Source organism: Pseudophryne corroboree, chromosome 4, assembly GCF_028390025.1.
Source record: "Pseudophryne corroboree isolate aPseCor3 chromosome 4, aPseCor3.hap2, whole genome shotgun sequence".
Taxonomy (NCBI): domain Eukaryota; kingdom Metazoa; phylum Chordata; class Amphibia; order Anura; family Myobatrachidae; genus Pseudophryne; species Pseudophryne corroboree.
Window position 1 is genome coordinate 374,833,714 of NC_086447.1, and position 22,338 is coordinate 374,856,051.

General features: G+C 45.8%; 1 protein-coding gene and 1 long non-coding RNA gene across 14 annotated transcripts in view; one reads left to right on the top strand and one right to left on the bottom strand.

Moving 5' to 3' along the window:
* The window catches only part of VWA5B2 (von Willebrand factor A domain containing 5B2), a 136,748-nt gene that overhangs the window by 86,606 nt on the left and 27,804 nt on the right, over positions 1-22,338 (bottom strand). For 11 of the 13 annotated variants that reach the window (XM_063916629.1, XM_063916628.1, XM_063916632.1 and 8 more), the window contains one exon: positions 521-752. In XM_063916629.1, the coding sequence (XP_063772699.1) occupies positions 521-752 (232 nt within the window). Of the gene's footprint in view, positions 1-514; positions 753-22,338 lie in introns of those variants that run through there. The other 2 variants (XM_063916630.1, XM_063916640.1) reach the window with 2 other exon arrangements.
* LOC134909600 (uncharacterized) lies at positions 9,146-13,281 on the top strand. Its single transcript, XR_010175980.1, has 2 exons — positions 9,146-9,235; positions 12,956-13,281. It is a non-coding gene; the product is annotated as an uncharacterized LOC134909600 (long non-coding RNA).

The window sequence follows — 22,338 nt, forward strand, 5'->3', positions numbered from 1 at the left end:
AACAACCTTAGTGTCCAATGCCAAGCTTTCGAGTTTGTTTAGCAGTCTGCGATGTGGAACCATGTGTCTAAACTGAAATCTAAATTGCAGTGTAAAAATAGAGATAACATTTGAGGGATACAAGCAAAAGCAGCCAGTATTTACCCTGCAAAAATTTTTTGTATTTGCTCCTCTTGCATGACGACATGGTTTGTTCCAGGGTCAAGGTACTTGCTTTTTTTTCAAATCAGAATCAGAGTGCGGGGCTGCCGCAGTGGCATTAAATGTATATTTAGCTCCACTATTTTGGAAATTTCAAACCTTATTGACAATTTTACCTCTTCATTATTCTTCAACATATTTGTGTATTTTACAACTTGCACTTCATCAGGCAACAGCATTTATCTACACAATTTTCCCTTCAGTGCAGTGTTGCAGTACAGGCAAAGCATTACAACATAAAACAGGCTATGTACAGTGAAAACTCAGTATTTCTATTACAGATGAAACCAAAGCCCCAGTACACAGAACGCACAATCACCATAAGCACAACCTGTCGTCACATAGACTACCGCCAAGCTCGTTGAGATCCCCAGGATTTGGGGCCAAGGGTGCAAGTGTTGAGTTGAGGGTCACTCGCACTGCTCCTCCAGGAAGGGTCTTCAGCTCTCTGCTGCTTCGCAGAGTCACACTCACTATTGCAGAGGGGTGTACAACCCCCACACTGAGCACAAACACATTCTGGGATGTGTCTGAGTCTAGGACAAGGTGCCCTGAAACATATGGGAGAGAGAGAGAGAGAGAGAGAGAGAGAGAGAGAGAGAGAGAGAAAGAAAGAAAGAAACCAGTTAGACATAAACACTGGGGAAATTAGTAGTTGATATTTTATTTATAACAAGGTATGTGCATATAAAAATAATAAATAAATAAAAATAATAAAAAAAGAAACCCAATGCGAATAAAGTCAAATGTCCCTTCTGGAAACAGGTAAACGTGAATAATAATAATAATAATAATAATAATAATAATAATAATAATAATACTTTATTGTCATCAATGTTCACAAAAGTGGACAATCAACGAAATTCAAGCATACGCACAAGCAGAAAAAAAGAAAACCAAAAGACATCAAAGATACAGAACACTCACTTAATTTCCAAATTTAAAACACTTATCGCAGGCAGGAAAAAACTTCATCTTAACCGACTGGTCCTGCACAAGATGGATCGATACCTATTTGATGGCAACATAGAGAACATTTTGCAACTCAGGTGCGACGGGTCTCTCAGGATACTTTTCACATTAGAGAGAAGCCTTTTTTCATACACATTGTAGATGCTAGGCAAACGAACACCAATTATTTTACTCGCAGAGGATACCACTCTCTGAAGAGATTTACGCTGGTCAGCAGAGCAAGTACCAAACCATACCAAGATTCCAAATGTGAGGACACTCTCACCAAATGTGAAGACACTAGGGTTTGCCTACACATACCAGACATACGTAATTTCCTCAGAAAAAGCATACGCGGATGAGCCTTTTTTATAACACCTTGAGTGTGCACACTCCAAGACAGGTCCCTCGATATATTTATGCCTAGAAATTTAAAGGACTCAGTCACCTCTACCTCCTGGCTATTTAGGACCAATGGTCCACAATCATTTCTTTAGTATTATCTACATTAATAACTAGACCATTATCCCGGCTCCTAGTCTCTATTCTAGATACCTCAAATCTATACTCCAACTCGTTATTATTACCAATAAGACAATTTATATGCCCTTTTCTCCAGCATCTATAAGGGGTATTGGGGAATCTAGTACAATGGGGTATACACGGGGTCCAAAGGAGCCAGTGCACTTTAAATTTCTTCACTGGGTGTGCTGGCTCCTCCCCTTTATGCCCCCTCCCACATGCAGTTTAGAAAAAAGTGCCCTCAGGAGAGGATGCACATCTCTGAGCTCCAGAGAGTTTTCTTCAATTTCTTTTTAATGTTATTTTCGGAATGCTGTTTGGGCAACAGCATACCTGCACTGTGGGAGTTAGGGGGGGCCCGGTCACCGGACTTGCGAGGTACAGAGCCGCTTCACCGCTGCAGGACCACCATCCTGTGGGGTTGTTGTTCAGCGGGGCACTGAGCCTTGGCTGTCACAGCCGCAGCACACCCCTAACACTGCCTGAAGGTGACATCTGTGGTAAGTACAAATCGGGGGCTCCGCTAGGGGGGTACCCCGGTTCAACGCGGGTGCAGTGTACGGGACCCTCTTGGGGGCGTCCAGCTTAGATCTCCCGTGTAGCCTGGCTCACAATCGCTTAGACTAACACTTGTTGTGATGTTTTTAAGCTGAATGGAGACATTGCCAGTATAAATAATAACTATAGCTCTGGCGCCACTGGAGGGGGCGGAGCTAACAGAGCGGGACCAGAGGCATTTTGGCGCCTTTCTCTGCTTACTGCAGCCATGGACAGCATACACAGCACTTCCTGACTCCTCAGACACGCTGGAAATTTGGTACAGGGTGTAGCAAAGGCAGAGAGCCGCTATTGTACACTATCGGGGTACTCTACAGGACAGAATTTATTACAGTTTACTGTGATAAAGTTAGCCGACAGCCTCACTGGGGCTGTACACCTAGGGGTGTGCTGGGGTCCTTCTCTCTGTGTGTCTCCGCTCACATACAGTAGGACAGGCTTGCAATATATTACTGGCCGTGTGTATGTGATTGTGCTTACTGTAAAACATGGGTAAACACAAGCTGTGCAGTGTATGCCACACCAGATTCTCTCCATTATCATCTGATTCTGTTTCATATGAACAATGCAGCCAATCTTCACAAATCAGTGAAGGGGTTGGGGGAGAGGGTACAGAGCCCCACTGGCTAGGGTCTCTTAAAACTATGATGTCAGATATGTCATCCCAGCTCACTGCTACAACAGGCTGTTGCAGATTTAGCCGCTAGGGCAGAGGTTGCTCAGTCCCCATCCACTCATACAGGACCACAAAAGCGTGGTTTGCCTGCTCTACTATCTGACACAGATGAGGATATACAGGAGGATGGGGAGGACTTGGACCCCATTAGTGGAGATCCCGATTCTGCTCAGGGTATTGAACCCCTAATTTGGGCTATACGGGACGTGTTAAAGCTCCCTCTAGAGGACACTGCTTCACAGCAGTCATTTTTCTTTACACAAAACAAGCCTAACGTCACTTTCCCTGGTTCTGCAGAGTTAAAATGACCTATTCAAGCTGGCCTGGAAAAATCCAGACAAAAAATTCCAAGTGTCCAAAAAGTTTTTGCGCACTTTCCCATTTGCTCCTGATGGAAGGAAATTTTGGTAGGAACCCTCAGGGGTTGATGTATCAATCTCTCGACATTCCATAAAGGCGGTGCTGCCTGCCACGGGCTCCTTTACCATAAAGGATCCTGGGGATAGGAAAATAGAGACTACACTCAAATCTATTTACATGGCAGCAGGTGTATCGCAAAGGCTGGTCATTGCAGATTGTTGGATGACCCATGCCATTCCTTCATATGCCACTCAAATTCAGGAAGGCCTCTCCGGGGCTATGTCCCTGGTCACTATGGTGACTCTCCTAAAGCAAATTCAGGACACTACACGTGTCCTCTGTGATTCGCTCAAGGAGATGGGGAACATTAATGCTGGGACTTCTGCCATGGCAGTGTCGGCGCACAGGGCCTTGTTGTTGCGTCAGTGGATAGCGGACTCGGAATCCAAACGTAGTGTGGAATCCCTCCCCTTTTCACTAAAATGGCTCTTTGGGGTTGAATTGGATACCTGGATTTCCAAAGTTACGGCTGGGAAATCCACGTTTCTCCCCTCTGGGACACCGCCGGCGAGACGCTCCTACCAGGGGCCGTCTGTACAGTCCTTTCGGTCTCACAGATTTCGATCTAAAGCCAGAGGTGCCTCCAATGTGACTAGAGGCACCAGAGGTAAATCAAGAAAACCTGCAAGCACCAGCTCTCAGGAACAGACCACCAGTTTGCTTCCACTAAGACCTCAGCATGACGGTGCCCACCCACCCCAAGGGGATCTCGAGGTGGGACCTCGACTTCATCACTTTAGCCGAGTGTGGGAGGCTTCCTGTCAGGATACCTGGGTCAGGGATCTCGTTTCTCAATGTTACAAGCTGGAGTTCATCACTACTCCTCCAAAGATTTTTCAAATCAAGCTTACCAGCTTTGGAGGATATGCAGGTTACGTTGCAACAGGCCATCCTAAAGTTGGTCCAGTCCCACGTTATTGTTCCAGTACCAATACCGCAATGCGGCAAGGGATGTTACTCCAACCTGTTTGTGGTACCGAAACCGTTCGGTAAGACCCATTCTGAATCAAAAGTCCTTGAATCCTTACTTGAAGGTGTTCAAGTTCAAAATGGAATCATTGCGAGCAGTGATTATGGGCCTGGAAGAACAGGAATTCATGGTCTCCTTGGATATCAAGGATGCCTACCCCCATATTCCCACAACAAGTGTTCAAATACAAGATGGAGTCTCTGAGGGTGGTGATCTCAGGTCAGGAGGAGGGGGAATTCCTAGTGTGTCTGGATATCAAGGATGCGTACCTTCACATTCCGATCTGGCCACCTCATCAGGCTTACCCAGGTTTGCCCTGCTGGACAATTGTTACCAATTCCAGGCGCTGCCCTTCGGCCTGTCCACAGCTCCGAGGGTGTTCACAAAAGGTGATGGCAGAGTTGATGTTCCAGCTACGGGGGTACAGGGAATCAATATTGTCCCTTACCTGGATGACATTCTGATCAAAGCAAGATCCAGGGAGCTTTTGTTGCTCCATATCGACCGCACTATCCAACTTCTGTCACACCATGGGTGGATACTCAACTTGCAGATGTCCCACCTGGATCCGACTCAGCGGCTCCTGTTCCAGGTAATGTTGCTGGATACTGTGATCCAGAATGTGTTCCTACCAGAGGACAAGGCGAGAACGCTTCAGGAGATGGTCCGCATGGTACCTGATCGAGTGTCCATCCATCTTTGCAAAAGATTGTTGGGGAATATGGTCGCCTCATACGAGGCGATCCAATATGGAAGGTTCCATGCCAGGACTTTTCAGCTGGATCTCCTGAGCAAATGGTCCAGATCACATCTTCAGATAAACCGGATGATACAGCTGTCGCCTCAGATCAGGATTTCCCTCCTGTGGTGGCTGCAGTTCTCCAATCTACTGGAGGGCCGGAGTTTCGGATTCAGGATTGGACCCTCCTCAAGACGGATGCGAGTCTAAGAAGATGGGAGCTGTCACCCAAGGGGCTCAGTTCCAGGACTAGTGGTCAGCCCATGAAAGCCTCATTCCGATCAACATTCTGGAACTTCGGGCGATCTACAATGCTCTGCTTCAGGCCTCTCCTCTACTCAAGGATCGGGCTATCCAGGTTCAGCCGGACAATGCCACAGCAGTGGCGTACGTCAATCGGCAAGGGAGGACAAAAAGCAGAGCCTGCATGCAAGAGGTGTCAAAGATACTCCTCTGGGTGGAAAGAAATGCAAGAGCAATGTCCACAATCTTCATTCCGGGAGCAGACAACTGGGAAGCGGACTTCCTGAGTCGTCACGATCTCCATACGGGGGAGTGGGGGCTCCACCAGCAGGTGTTCCAGCAGATCATCTACCGGTGGGGCTGCCCACAGATAGACATGATGGCTTCTCGTCTCAACAAGAAGCTTCACTGGTATTGCTCACGAACCAGGGACCCTCAGGCGAGGGCAGTAGATGCACTGACGTCGCCTTGGCCTTACCAGCTGGTTTACCTGTTTCCTCCGATTCCGTTGCTCCTAAGGGTGCTCAAGCGCATCAGAAATCAGGGAGTCCAGGCAATTATAATTGCCCCGGATTGGCCTTGGAGGGCGTGGTACGCGGATCTTCTGGACATGTCCGTAGAAGACCCTTGGCCTCTACCAATACGATGAGATCTTCAACAGGGGCCGTTCGTCTACCCGGACTCACGGAGACTTCGTTTGATGGCATGGAGGTTGAGCGGAACATCCTTGTTCACAAGGACCTTTCCAAAAGGAAGCCTGTGACATCAAAACACTATCATCATATAGCGGAACATCCTTGTTCACAAGGACCTTTCCAAAAGGAAGCCTGTGACATCAAAACACTATCATCATATCTGGAGGAGAGATGTCTCTTGGTGCAAGGATCGTGCATATCCGCCTGCTGAGTTTCACTTGGGACGTTTCTTACGTTTTCTGCAGGCTGGAGTGGATAAGTGCTTACGTCTGGGTTCTATTAAGGTCCATATCTCAGCCCTCTCCATTTTCTTCCAGAAGAAATTGGCAGTGTTGCCAGAAGTTCAGACCTTCTTGCAGGGGCTACTCCACATACAACCTCCTTTTGTGCTGCCTAGGGCACCCTGGGATTTGAATGTAGTGTTGGAATTTCTACAGTCCTCCTGGTTTGAACCTCTGATGACGGTAGAAGACAAGTACCTCACGAGGAAGACGGTGATGTTACTGGCCCTGGCTTCTGCTCAACGTGTCTCAGAATTGGGGGCCTTATTGTGTAAAAGGCCGTACTTGGTCTTTTACGAGGACAGAGCGGAGCTCCGGACTAGACAGCAGTTCCTGCCGAAGGTTGTCTCCGCGTTTCACCTGAATCAACCTATTGTGGTTCCGTCAAGTTCTGGCTCTTCTGCTCCTGCGGAGGCATTGGATGCTGTGCGAGCCTTGAAGATCTATATAAAGCAAACGGCTCGGATCAGAAAGACGGATTCTTTGTCCGTGCTCTACGATGCACAGAAAAAGGGTTGTCCTGCTTCAAAGCAGTCCATTGCTCATTGGATTAGACTTACTATCCAACAGGCCTATGTGTCAGCAGCCTTACCTGTTCCTCAGTCTCTAAAGGCCCACTCTACAAGATCAGTGGGCTCTTCATGGGCGGATGCCCGTGGAGTCTCAGCCTTGCAACTCTGCCAAGCGGCTACCTGGTTGGGGAAGAACACTTTTGTTAAGTTCTACAAGTTTGATACCCTGGCCAAAGAGGATACCCAGTTTGGGCAGGCGGTGCTGCAGCAGTCTCCGCACTTTCTGGAGGCTTTGAGACGTCCATACCGTACTAAATTCCCCAATATCCCTTATGGATGCTAGAGAACATAGGATTTTAATTACCCACCGGTAAATTATTTTCTTGTAGTCCATAAGGGATATTGGGCGCCCGCCTCAGTGCGTTGACTTTTCTGCAGGTTCTCTTTATGTGGTTACCTGTTCAGCTGTTGCCAGCCATTGCTGGTTGTTATATGTTAGCGTGTGCTGGTATGTAAATCTCACCACTCTTTATCATATTTCCTTCTCTCATATATGTCCTTTCTCCTTCGGGCACGTTTTTACCTATAACTGCCTGTGGGAGGGGGCATAGAGGGGAGGAGCCAGCACACCCAGTGAGGAAATTTAAAGTGCACTGGCTCCTTTGGACCCCGTCTATACCCCATCGTACTAGATTCCCCAATATCCCTTATAAGGATTTACCGGTAGGTAATTAAAATCCTATTTTTGTAAACTGTAGACATCCAGCTTCTAGGAAGGTTTGTTTCAGAAATGTTCCAAAATGTTATGGTCTTCAAATATAGTTACAGCGAATGCATACTACACATACCTACAAACTGTACAGATTTTCGCAGGACAGTCCCATTTTTTGGGGACTGTCCCACGCACGGACTGTAGTGTCCTGTGGTAGGGGGGTGGGGGCAGTTGGAAGGCTCCTGTCACTCGCTGCTCGGCACAGCATCTATTCACGGGAGATAGGAGTTGGGGGCATTCCAGCAGCTCATAGAGCGATGGGAATGCCCCCTAAATGATGAAAACGGAGGCGTGGCTCTTCCGAGAAACCGCAACCCTTTTCCACAGACCACGCCCCTTTTTGGTTGTGCACGTGGGGGTCATGCTTTGTGAGCAGCAGATGTTGAGAGCGAATACAGTAATCTGCAAGATCCTCTAAGCAAAAAAATAGATTCTTCCAGCTGGGAGTACAAATCAGATTTGATCATTTACAATTTTCCTGCTTAATTTGAATGGAAATTATGTTTCAGATCAATGCAGTATACAGCATAAGGGTAAAAATAAATAAATCCATATCATATAAATAAATATAAATTTTTACGTATGACCTTTGTCTTGACACTGGTCATAAATATGACCGAAATGTTGACCACCTGTAGGCTGTTCTACTAGTAAAACTGTATCTTTGTGCTCTCAAGAAAACTGGAGAGTGCTGTTCTTAAAAAGGATACACGTGTTAATTGGCTATACATTTACTATATAGAGATATAGCATTAAACATCCATTATCTTGCGATTCAAAATTTGTAGTGTATATGCTGACATGCCCTTGTGGGTTAACATATATCGGTAAAACCGAATGTGCTTTCAAAACACGGATGGCGCAGCATCGCTATGCCATTCGTGAGGCTTATAAAGCAGGGACAAGTGACCAACCAGTGGCTCGCCATTTTGTAACAGCTAAACATGGCATGGCCACCCTGCGTTATAAGATTATTGATCAGGTCCCTCCGTCGTTACGGGGAGGGGATCGATCAAAAAAACTGTTGCAAATTGAGGCCAAGTGGATTTCAACCCTTAATACAGTATATCCTAAGGGACTAAATGAGATGTTAAGTTTAAAATGTTTCTTATAAGCAATTTTAGAAGCAGCTACAGACGTGGCTCCACACGTCTAGGTACGTGTGGAGGTACTGAGTTCAATTCCTGGTTGCCACTATAGGTTATGAAGTTGAGCAGTGGACATCCTTTGGGATGTAGATACTTTTCTTGCGTATTATGATAGCACTAGCTGTCTCTTTGCCTCAATATGTTTCATTGATGGTGACACATATGTATTATTATCATTATTTATTATTTAATGAACTATATAAAATTGGTACAGCATATTTTCTTAAATAAAAACACTCATAGCAACGTATTGTGTTCCTAATAGCGTAAGGGACTGTCAGATTAATGAGCACCACCATTAAGATTTTTTATTATTTTTATTAATTGATTATACACATGCAATAATGACCATTTGAAATGTTTGATTTGCACTTTAGTTTTTTGCATATTTAGTGTGTTTTGAGTTGATACACTTGTTGTTTACGTTGCCATGGTTGCATGTATCCCACAGCCCGAGAACGCTGGCTTGACGGACCGGTGACGCGACACTTCCTGTGAGGGGAGTGACGTCAGATCCGGCACCCGGGCGGCGCGACGGCTGGAGGCGGTGAGTAACCTCTAATTGCACATGTATTTAAACACTGTTTATTGCTATCTAATTCATCCTGACGAAGGGGCTGCGTCCCCGAAACGTAGATTGACTGAATAAAAGCACTTGATTTTTTTCACATTGCTGTTCACGTCTCCCAGTGCCGCGCTCATTGCTACCGTTATAGAAGGGATCCACAAAATCCAGGAGCTGAAGGCACGGGGGCAAGGATTCTTTAACGCTGGGGAGCGTATGGAGTGCCGGGTCATTCTGCATGCTATATATATATATATACACATATACACACACACACACACACACACACACACACACTAGCATGCAAACTTTTTTGTCCAAAGCTTATATGTTTACTTATATTGCTCTATATAGTGCTCCCTAAAAGAATTATCGTGATGATTAGACACGAGACTTTGGACTTTACTTCAAATGTACTATACTTAATTTGCCAAATTATTTGTAACCACAAGCGTATTTCATTTTCATAGCAGTCCCAAGAGTTTATGGATATGCTAAAATAAGAGTTAAGGTAGAACCTACCTTTGTTAACTTTTTCTTCGAATTCCATAGGGTCCACAGGGATACCATGGGGTTGTAGGACATAGAGGACTAGGCACCAAACAGTTAAGGATTTCAGCTCCCACTATGCACTGGTCCCTCCCCCCTATAACCCCGCTCCCAGCAGAGGCCTAGTCAGCATAATGAACAAGCCCTGAGGCATGAGCAGGAATACTAATAAAATATATGTGGGTGGTGTCGTGATCTATTGGCCAGACTCAATTTGTTAATATAAATAATGTAGATTAAAACCTGAGCATGTAAAAAAAAAAAAAAAAAAATCAAGAAAAGGAGAGAGAAGACATAAAAGCAAAGAGCAGAGGCAATAGTCAGAAGGACGAGAGTCCTCTCCGTCAGCCACTTTAAGTCCAGAGTCCAATGGTTCAAATTGAGCTGCTTGTAGCGCCTCTAGAATAAAAGACAAGTCCCACAGAGCCACTGGAAGTTGAATGCGGAGGATCCCCTGAAAGAAAGTTCTGACATCTGGTAGGGTAGCTATCTTTCACTGGAACCATAGGGACAGGGCAGATACATGTACCCCGAGGGACGCTAGGCAAAGACCTAAGTCCAGTCCTGCTTGAAGGAAGGCAAGAACTCTTGCAGTTCTGAAGGTAGAAGGATTGTAGCTCATGGGAGAGCAGCACTGTAACTAGGTGTGCCAAATCCTGTAATAGATCCTTGCTAAAGCAGGCTTGCGGGCTTTAAGTATTGTCTGGACAACCGTGCACGAGAAGCCCATATACTTGAAAAGGGATTGTCTCAAAAGCCACGCCATCAAAGACAGCCGAGCCAGGTCCTGGTGTAGACACGGACCCTGCGTTAACAGATCTTGCAGTAGAGGAAGTCTGAGAGGCATGTCGATTGACAGACCCTGCAGGTCTATGAAACAAGGACGCCTTGGCCAGTCTGGAGCTATGAGGAGCATGGTGCCTAGTTCCTCCTAGAACCAGACTGCCAGACTGCAGTTCCACTGCACCACCAGAGCTTTCTGGTCCTGGAACCGTATACTGGAAGTTTGTGGTTGTGACAGAATCCCTATATAATCAGGGTAGGAGCTTCTTTCCCTTTGTCTGTAGCAAACATGGTTTTAAATACACAGTAAAGCCAGACAATGCAATGTGACACCCTTCACAGATACAAGTAAATGTGAAGTAGTTATACTACTATACACCTGTTAATGGTTTGGGGAGAAAGCACATGGATAGATAAAGCTGACAGTTGAGAAAAACAGTATATCACAACAGCATATACATTCACAAGTTACATACAATGCATAAATAATTTGGGTACTGAATCAACTAAGCAAGCCTCAAAGGCTGGTAGGATCACATGCTGTATAAACCTGGTCTGGAGAAGAGGTATACAGGGAAACAAAACCCTCCTGAGACCTGCTGCAGTAGGCAACCTGTACAAATGGTTACTGAGTGTCTCATCTGGGGAGTAGGGTTTAAATGAGCAGCTCAAAGGCAGGAAACCTCCATGAAGGATCACGCTCTGAATCAGGGGACGAGCTATCGGGGGAGAGCCCTCCTCCCCTAGCAGTGTTAGGGTCTCCTGCTCTGTGCTGCCACGTCGTCATGGCAACCGGGAGACAAGTGCTAGCGAAGTAACCTGAGCGTAGCTGATACTCCGGTTCGGGTCTTTTGCTGTGCAGTGGTTACAGGCTCTGTGCACGGCAGGGGATCCGGTGCTGGTTTTTGTGCTCACAGTCTGTGAGGTCTGAGTGGGGCGTGGACAGCACCTGCTATATAAACCCTCTTTTCAGGTTAGGCAGATGCTGCTGAATCTTTGTTGGTTAGTCAGTTCCTGAAAGCTAGCTAGTACTGTGTAAACTTTGTATTTGTTTGTTGCTTACTGCAAATAGGCCTTGGGATTTGGTATTACACTCTGCCAATCCAGACCTAGCAGTAAGACTGGAGTCAGTCGTTTAACCTGCTGGGGTTCTTTTGCTACTCTGTGAACCTAGCAAGTTTGCGGCTGTATTCTCAGACTTGCCTGCCAAAATCCTCTCTCACTGTGCAAGGTGTTCAGGTGTCAGTTTAGTGGCAGTAAGCTGAACCAGTGCACTGCAAGTGAGGACTAGGATTGTGGAGACTCTCCTTGTGTCTATTATTCCATCTCTGACCAAGGAGTTTACTGCCACACCCGTTGGTAACCCTTTAGGGTTTTGCTGTTGCCCTTAGCAACAGCATTTCGGGTTCTCTACGTATTAAATCACTACATCTCGCTTCTTTCCATCTGAGCATTCCTAATACTAGGGAGACACCCAGTTTCTTAGCCTTTGGGCTTCTCTGTTCACTTTGTGTTTATTTTGTTACCCTATCACCTTCTGTGTATGTAATGTCATATTCCCCAGTCTGTCTGTGAGTTCATTTGTTTTGCATCCCTCACCGTTCAGACACCAGTACATTCCTGCTGGCACTGGTGTGCATAACAGCAGATGGTAACCCCAAGGCGGCTGACCTCATAAAAAGAAATCATCGATGCCATCTTAATCCCTGGCAGACTCGTGAGCAAGCGGACGAACCGGGCGGCCACATCAGCGCCCCCGGTGGTCTCCAGAACTGGAAGGCAAGGCTGCTATACATGCGACTAACCATGAGCGGGGAATCGCTTCACCTGCTCCCCAGTCTCTGGTTGCAGCCTGGGCGTCTTTGTACCGATGCCGCGCTGACACCCGCCGAAATCTCTTTGTCCAATTGCCAGCGTTGCGGCGCTGGCGGGGAGTTGTCGACGTCCTAACAGACTGCCCAGCGCTGCTTGCTCTAAAACATACTATCAAAATAAAAATAAAACCTAAAAACAAAACCTGGGACTGCAAAGCAGTCCCTCGTCTAAAGGTGCACTGGCTCCTGACGGCACCAAACGAATACTGACTAGGCCTCGGGCTGGGGGCGGGATTATAGTGGAGAGGGAACAGTGCATCCTGGGAGCTGAAAGCCTTAACTGTTTGGTGCCCGGTCCTCTACCTCCTACAACCCCATGGTATCCCTGTGGATCCGTATGGACCCTGAAGAAAGAATGTAATTAAGAGCTGGTCATTAATGAATCTGGTATGTATGTTGATTCATTTTATTCAATAATATTTTTTAGATATAAAATATTTAATTATTAAAAATATATTATATCTTACTTTCTTAATTTTAATTTCCTTTTTTACAGTTGTAAAAAAAATAATCATAACTTTTTCAAAATGAAGAAAAGATGCAAATAATTCCTTGAATGGCATGAAACATTCAAACTCTTTTTGAAGAAGGCTATACTCATCGAAAAAATTGCTAAAAAAAAGAAAAAAAGAAAAATGCCACCATCTAGTGTAACGTATACATTAGCTCGATACAAAGAAACCAGTACAAATGTGACTAAAGACGACCCAGGTGTACATCAAAATGGGAAGATAAATACATTATCGTAATGAGTAAGCAAAACGGAAGACTCCCAGCAACTGCAATAAAAGAACTAAATAAAATTAGACAAACTCCAGTTGACACAGTTAAAAGGTGTCTGCATAATGTAGGTCTAAATGGTCACATATCTTGCAGAGAGTTAAGGTCTGTAAATAAAGTAAAATGCCTTTGATGGGCCATAGAACACTGGTACTGGATACAGGATCAGTGGGAAAACGAGAGTCCAAATTTGAACTATTCACAACCAAAAGACGCCAGTATGTTCAAAGAATGGTCAGAGAACGTGTGTTAGATAATTGTATAAGTCATACAGTTAAACTTGATGGTGGTCAGGTCATGATTTTGGATGGTTTTGGTGGATGAAAGGTTAGAGATTTAGTTCAAATAGCATCAACTATGGATAAGGAAAGATACCACGGTATTTTAGTACATCACACTGTACTAAGTGGAACTCGAAATACTGGAAAGGGTTTCATCATGCAACAGAATAACGACTCTAAGCACACATCTAAGCTGTGTATCAATAATTTGAAAAGTAAAGAAAAGCGGAAAGTTCTACAAATTATGACATAGCCACCTCTGTCACCTGATCTCAATTCCATTAAGAACTTCTGGGATGAATTAGACAAAAAAATTCATGTAATGTCTCCAACAGATTCTAAAAACGTATGGAAATGTCTGAACAAGGCCTTATGAAACTTTAGGTGCCTCTAATGTCCAAAATATGTGAAGTAGTGATACGCACCAAAGAAAGACACACTGATGAAAGACAAATTTAATCTGAAAAAGTATGTTATACTATAAAATTCTAAATAAATTTTAATAATGTTTAGTTATACTACCATGTGAAACATTATTATGAATATTTCCATACTCTTATTAGGGTGATTATCCAGAAAGTGATCATAAAAGTGTGTATCAACGCTTTTAATTTTTTTTTCCTTTTTATACTGGTCTGTTAAAAAATGAATTGCTTAGTAGCAATGCCTTAAACTATAACTTAGGACCCACCAAAATCTTGGTATTTTGGAAAAGTATGTCGTTTGAATTTGTGTAGCTATCCCGTGCATCATGGAGAACCGCCCACTAGACAAATTACTTAGCTGGTTGCCTGCATTGAACATCACATATTCCTCCAGACAAATTACCAACTGCAGCCAGAGGCTGTTCCCGGAAAAATATGCATTATCAGTACTCGATTAACATGGGGAGTTTTCACGGAGATTCAATGATTTCAAAACAACAGAAAAAGATTTATCTTTGGTCTCCTCACCTTTCACATTTGATGTCGACAATGCTCCTTGTGATCTTCAACTTGTGCTTATTGACCTAAAGTGTGATGCTTTGCTTAAGGAGCAAAAAATCAGAACCTCTTCCACGGTTTTATGCCTCTCTCAATGGTCAAAACTTTCCAAAGATCAAGGCTCATGCGCAGAAGATGCTTGTGCTATTTGGTTCAACCTACATATGTGAGCAGGCATTTTCTGTGATGAAATTTAACAAGTCAAAACACAGATCTTCCATGAATGATGAGCACCTTGCAGCTGTGCTCCGGATTGCGACAACAGAGATGACGCCTGACTACGCTTCTCTGGTTAATGCGCATCAGAGGTTTAAATCATCTCACTGACTCTTTTATGTAACTGTTAATTCCACTTTTGATTGTTAGTCTTTTTTTTTTTTTTTTAAACGGACACTCCATTTGATTGTACGAAGGCTTGAGTGTTTGTTATTTTTTTTCTCTCTTGTTTTCTGTCTTCTTTCTGTCTTCTCCTCCTCTTCCTCCATTTCTGTTCCTTGTACTCCTACCTAGACATTTACTGTTTTCTATATTGTATCAGTGTTCATTTTCTTATTCTGTTTGCTTTGTTTAAGAAAATATTTTTTTATAAAAATCTTACAGCATTTTTGTGATAGATATTGTATATACAAAATATTTTGTGTGATGCCCTTGAATATTCGCTGGAAGTGTTAAGCGGCCCCCCAGCTGAAATAATTTCCCACCCCTGGATTAGATCATTTGCTAATGAAATGGGATGCCGGAACAGAGTTTGAAAAGGGGATCATCGTAGGTTGCTCGACCAAAGGTATGCGTGTGAGAAGCATTGCGGACATTAGGAAGGTTCCTAACTCCACTGTGTCTTTTGTCATTAATGCGTGAAAGAACGGTTATTGCGGAATGCACCTCAACCTGGAAGACTCCCGAAACTGCAACCCAGGGACCGAAGAGTGCTAACCAGGTATCTGCGAAAGAACAGGCGTCGTCCAATATATGCCAGTGAACACGAGTTCCAAATGTCCACTAAATGTGCCATTTTCGACAATAACACTTTGTCGGGATATCCATGCACTTGGATATTATGGTACTGACTCAGCATGGAATGCTGCTACGACAGCGTTCGCAAGCCGAATCCCGCCACAGTGAGCGAACGCGCAGAAGCCGCACGGCTCGTGCGCACACATGTGCGAACGCCCCTGCCTGATTGACAGACAGAGGCATTTGCGGGAGCAGGCATTGTGTCTGCGTTTCGGTTGCAGTGTTGCGGCATTGGTGGTCCGTCACACGCAGTCGCTGTGACCCAAAAGATGGCCGTCTGCCTTAGCAGCTAGGCTGTGTAGACAGACATGCCTGAGCATCGCCGTTGTGTGATTTGCTTGCATGTCTGGGGGGGGGGGGGGGTTCCAGGACCTGGCATGCGGGGCAGTCTTACCCTGTGCTGGGTGTCCCCGATTTTTCACACATCTACGACCCATGCTGAATTAGGCCTTATGGGCGGGCAGCTGTTCATGAACCTCTATAATCACAAAGAAGAATGCAGACCAGCACTTATGATGGTGTAAAAAGTGCAGAACCTGGACAGCAGAACAACGGCAGCAAGTGTTATGGTGTGACAAATCGTGATTTAAATTTTTCAGATCAGATGGACGTATTTGGGTTTGGCGATTGCCAGGGGAACGTCTGATGCCAAAGTGTACAATACCTACAGTAAGGCATGGAGGTGGTGGCCTTATGCTGTGAGGATGTTTCAGCTGGTTTGGCATGGGTCCACTAGTTGTAATGCATGGTCATGTTAACTCTGAGAAGTATAGAGATGTTCTCAAAAACTGTATGCTCCCTACATTGTGGCAGTTCTATGGAAACAACAACTGTTTTTATAAGTACAACAATGCCACCTGTCATGTTTCCAGGGTGATGCTGGACTGGTATACAGAAAATTTGGTAACATAGATGGACTGGCTAGCTCTGAGTCCAGATCTTAACCCCACTGAGAACCTCTGGGACGAATTGGAGCAATGGGTGTATTTTAGGCCGACTCGACCGTCACAGTTGGTTATTGTACTTAAGGCAGAATGGCAAAACATACCGTCTGCTGTTGTCCAGAAATGTGTGGACAGTTTGCCAAAAAGGGTGTCTGTAGTAATCACTGCACGTGGTGGACCTACAAAATACTGACGTCAATAAAATCTTGTTTATCTATATGCTGTCAGTGTTCAATCACTTTTATCTATATAGTATAGCAGCTCCATACTTACCTGCTGTGCATGCACAGCCACTGGGCCGCGAAAGCACACAATATAGGCTGCATGGGAGGGATGAAAGATCCTTCTCAGATCTTGATAATTTGGACCAGGTCATAATCCCCAATGAGAATTATAGGGACTGCTGTGTTTAGTGTCAGTTTGCCTAAACCAGGGATATCTCCTGTGTTAGGCATTTCCTAAATAGCCACGATACCTAAACTTTCCTATACCATACAGAAACTTTTTAGGCTTGATAAATACATCCCTTAGTATTCAACCAGGAGCTCAAAAGTACTAAAACATCTTTACTAAAAATGCCCCTGTTCTCAGGTGGGCAAATATGAGCAATTTAAAGCTTCACATATCTTAAGTGCCGTTTTATTAATTTAGAAGATAGAAATATATAATCATAATACAAAAACTATAACAATTTTTATTTATAAAATAGGAATTTAATACCTACCGGTAATACCTTTTCTCGTAGTCCGTAGTGGATACTGGGGAACTGTACTTTAGTACCGTGGGGTATAGATCGGGTCACTGGAGCCTGGCACTTTAGTGTATGTGTATGCTGGCTCCTCCCATCTATGCCCCTCCTACCAGACTCAGTCTAGGAAAACTGTGCCCGAGGAGACCATGAAAGAAGAAACATATACAACAGCGGTGAGGCAACAAGCCAACACACATCCATAAGCAACAAAGGAGCGCAAACCGAAACAAGGGTAGCAACGTCCATAACAACAAGGATAGCAAAGCTACCCCAACAAAACCAAGGGGCCGCAATGGCGGACCAATCAAAACACTTAAAGCAAGTAAGCAGGATTTGAAGCACTAAGGCGGGCGCAGAGTATCCACTACGGACTACGAGAAAAGGAATTCCCGGTAGGTATTAAATTCCTATTTTCTCTAACGTCCTAGTGGATACTGGGGAACTGTACTTTAGTACCGTGGGGGAAGTCCCAAAGCTCCCAAAACAGATGGGAGAGTGCCGAGACCCCTATAAAACTACCTGAACAAACTGAAGGTCACCCTTGACCTAAGGTGTCGATCCTTTAGAACTTTACAAAAGTGTTCGGACCAGACCAAGTAGCAGCTCAGCACAACTGCAAGGCCGAGACACCCCGGGCAGCCGCTCAGGGAGAACCCACTGACCTTGTCGAGAGGCCTGAAGAGACGTCGGCAAAGGCAGAGCCGCCGAAGTATAGGCCTGTTGAATAGTCAACCGGAGCCAGCGAGCAATAGACTGTTTAGAAGCGTCAGCCAACACCAGAACCACAATTGGCTGATTCACGTGAAAAGCAGACACCACCTTAGGCAAAAATTGAGGTCGGGTTTGGAGTTCAGCCCTATCCTCATGAAAAATCAAGTACAGGCTCTTACAGGACAAGGCCCCCAATTCAGAGACACGCCATGCAGACGCCAAAGCCAGCAACATGACGGTCTTCCAAGTGAGAAATTTCAATTCGGTTCAAACCAATCCGATTGAAGAAAAAGACAAAACCACATTGAGATCCCATGGAGTCGTGGGAGGGATGAAAGGTGGTTGCATGTGAAGAACCCCTTTTGTAGGAAAAGCAGAAAACGACCAATACGAAATTCCACGGGAGAAACCTTTCTACCCTCACACCAAGAAACATATTTTTTCCAGATATGGTGGTAGTGTTTTGACGTAACCGTCTTCCGGGCCTGGACCATAGTGAAAATAACCTTGGAAGGGAGACCCTTTCTGGCTAGAATTTCCCTCTCAACTTCCAAGCCGTCAAACGTAGCCGCTGTAAGTCTGGATAGACGAACGGCCTTTGCTGAATAAGATCCTTTTGAAGCGGCAGAGGCCAGGATTCCTCCAGAGACATGGTCAGGAGGTCTGTGTACCAGGCCCGTCGAGGCCAATACGGGGCAATGAAAATTGCCTGAATGCTTTTTCTTTTGAGTCTTTTTAGAACCCTTGGAATGAGGAGGATTGGAGGAAACAGATAAACCAACTCGTTCTGGAACAGTAACGGCGTAGCTTGTTGTTAAGTCGAGAAGCCATCAGATATATCTGTGGACACCCTCACCGGCGAATCAATTGCTCAAACACCTGAGGATGAAGGCCCTATTCCCCCAGATGGAGGTCACGCCTGCTGAGGAAGTCCGCCTCCCAGTTGTCCACTCCTGGAATGAAGATAGTCGAGATGGCCCTTGCGTTGGCTTTTGCCCAGAGTATTTTTGACTCCTCTCGCATTGCTGTTCTGCTTCTTGTTCCCACTTGTCCGTTTATGTCCGACTGAACTTGGATAGCTTGATCCCGGAGGAGATAGGAGGCTTGAAGAAGGGCATTGTAAATTGCCCTGAGTTCCAGGACATTTATCAGCAGTGCCGATTCCGGGCTCGACCACCTCCCCTGGAACTGGGCCCCCTGAGTCACAGCCCCCCAACCCCGGAGGCTTGCATCAGTCATCAGAAGAGTCCACGAGTGGGTACTGAAACTCCGCCCTTCCACCAGGTGAGGAATTTGTAGCCATAATAACAGAGAAATACGCACCTTCGGAGATAAGGTCACAAGCTGATGCATGTGCAGATGAGACCCCGACCATTTGTCCAGCAAATGCAGTTGAAAAGGCCGGGCATGAAACCTGCCTTATTGGACTGCTCCATATGCGGCCACCATCTTGCCCAGCAAGTGTATGCAAAGATGTATAGAGACCTTGCGGGTCGGAGCACTGAGCACACCATAGCTTGGAGAGCTAATGCCTTGTCCAAAGGAAGGAACCCCTTCTGGGAAACCGTATCCAGTATCATTCCTAGGAACTGCAGACGTTGGGATGGTTCCAAGTGAGATTTCCGAAAATTCAGAATCCATCCATGATCCGTCAGCAGGCGAGTTGTCAGGTCGATGCTTTGCAATTGACGGTCCCTGGACATTGCTTTTATCAGGAGATCATCCAACTAAGGGACAATGTTGACACCCACTTTGCGCAGTTGCAGCATCATCTCCGCCATGACCTTTGTGAAGACCAGAGGTGCTGTGGAGTGACCAAAGGGTAAGGCCTAAAACTGGAAGTGGCTGTTCAAAATGGCGAACCTGAGGTAAGACTGATGAGAAGGCCACATAGGGATGTGTATGCAAGCATCCTTGATGTCTAGGGACACAAGGAATTCCCCCTCCACCCAAGGAACCCAGCAGGATTTTTCCCACACGTGGGTGAAGTGTTGAAGGCGAGCACCTACCGGAAATTTGCCCTGTTGTTGGGGCAACAGTCACGCGGAAGGCTTGGTGGTAGAGTTTCCGGGGGATTGGTCTAAGGAAGCTGCAGGTTTTCGGGACTTACCACGAGATCCTCTAGGAGCACTGGAGGCTCCTCGGGCTCTGCCTCTGAATCTTGCCAAATAAAAGGACTGCAAGGAGGGTCCCGAGTAAGTGTGTCTAGCAGGAGGTGGAGCTGACTGCAGATAGGTGGACTTACCCGCCGTTGCCCGAGAAATCCATTTACTCAACTCATCTCCAAACAAAGCATCACCTGTAAAATAAGAATTTACTCACCGGTAATTCTATTTCTCATAGTCCGTAGTGGATGCTGGGGACTCCGTAAGGACCATGGGGATTAGCGGCTCCGCAGGAGACTGGGCACAACTACAAAGAAAGCTTTTAGACTACTGGTGTGCACTGGCTCCTCCCACTAAGACCCTCCTCCAGACCTCAGTTAGGATACTGTGCCCGGAAGAGCTGACACAATTAGGAAGGATTTTGAATCCCGGGTAAGACTCATACCAGCCACACCAATCACACCGTATAACTCGTGATACAATACCCAGTTAACAGCATGATAACAACTGAGCCTCTCAACAGATAGCTCAACAATAACCCTTTAGTTAAGCAATAACTATATACAAGTATTGCAGACAATCCGCACTTGGGATGGGCGCCCAGCATCCACTACGGACTATGAGAAATAGAATTACCGGTGAGTAAATTCTTATTTTCTCTAACGTCCTAAGTGGATGCTGGGGACTCCGTAAGGACCATGGGGATTATACCAAAGCTCCCAAACGGGCGGGAGAGTGCGGATGACTCTGCAGCACCGAATGAGAGAACTCAAGGTCCTCCTCAGCCAGGGTATCAAATTTGTAGAATTTTGCAAACGTGTTTGCCCCTGACCAAGTTGCAGCTCGGCAAAGTTGAAGAGCCGAGACCCCTCGGGCAGCCGCCCAAGAAGAGCCCACTTTCCTCGTGGAATGTGCTTTCACTGATTTAGGATGCGGCAGTCCAGCCGCAGAATGTGCAAGCTGAATCTTACTACAGATGCAGCGAGCAATAGTCTGCTTAGAAGCAGGTGCACCCAACTTGTTGGGCGCATACAGGATAAAGAGCGAGTCAGTCTTCCTGACTGCAGCTGTCCTGGAAACATAGATTTTCTGGGCCCCGACTACATCCAACAACTTGGAAGCCTCCAAGTCATTTGTAGCCGCAGGCACCACGATAGGTTGGTTCAGATGAAAAGCTGATACCACTTTGGGGAGAAACTGGGGACGAGTCCTCAATTCTGCCCTATCCATATGGAAAATCAGATAAGGGCTTTTACATGACAAAGCCGCCAATTCTGAAACACGCCTGGCCGAAGCCAAGGCCAACAACATGACCACTTTCCACATGAGATATTTCAAATCCACGGTTTTCAGTGGCTCAAACCAATGTGACTTTAGGAAATCCAACACCACGTTGAGATCCCAAGGTGCCACTGGAGGCACAAAAGGGGGCTGAATATGCAGCACTCCCTTAACAAAAGTCTGAACTTCAGGTAGTGAAGCCAATTCTCTCTGGAAGAAAATCGATAGAGCCGAAATCTGGACCTTAATGGAACCCAATTTAAGGCCCATAGTCACCCCTGACTGTAGGAAGTGCAATAATCAGCCCAGCTGAAGTTCTTCCGTTGGAGCCTTCCTGGCCTCACACCACGCAACATATTTTCGCCATATGCGGTGATAATGGTTTGCGGTTACTTCTTTCCTAGCTTTTATCAGCGTAGGAATGACTTCCTCCGGAATGCCCTTTTCCTTCAGGATCCGGTGTTCAACCGCCATGCCGTCAAACGCAGCCGCGGTAAGTCTTGGAACAGACAGGGCCCCTGCTGCAGCAGGTCCTGTCTGAGCGGTAGAGGCCATGGGTCCTCTGACATCATTTCTTGAAGTTCCGGATACCACGCTCTTCTTGGACAATCCGGAACAATGAGTATAGTTCTTACTCCTCTTCTCCTTATTATCCTCAGTACCTTTGGTATGAGAGGAAGAGGAGGGAACACATAAACCGATCGGTACACCCACGGTGTTACCAGAGCGTCCACAGCTATCGCCTGCGGGTCTCTCGACCTGGCGCAATATTTTTCTAGCTTTTTGTTTAGGCGGGACGCCATCATGTCCACCTGTGGTTTTTCCCACTGGTTTACAATCATTTGAAAGACTTCTGGATGAAGTCCCCACTCTCCCGGGTGGAGGTCGTGCCTGCTGAGGAAGTCTGCTTCCCAGTTGTCCACCCCCGGAATGAACACTGCTGACAGTGCTAACACATGATTTTCCGCCCATCGGAGAATCCTTGTGGCTTCTGCCATCGCCGTCCTACTTCTCGTGCCGCCCTGTCGA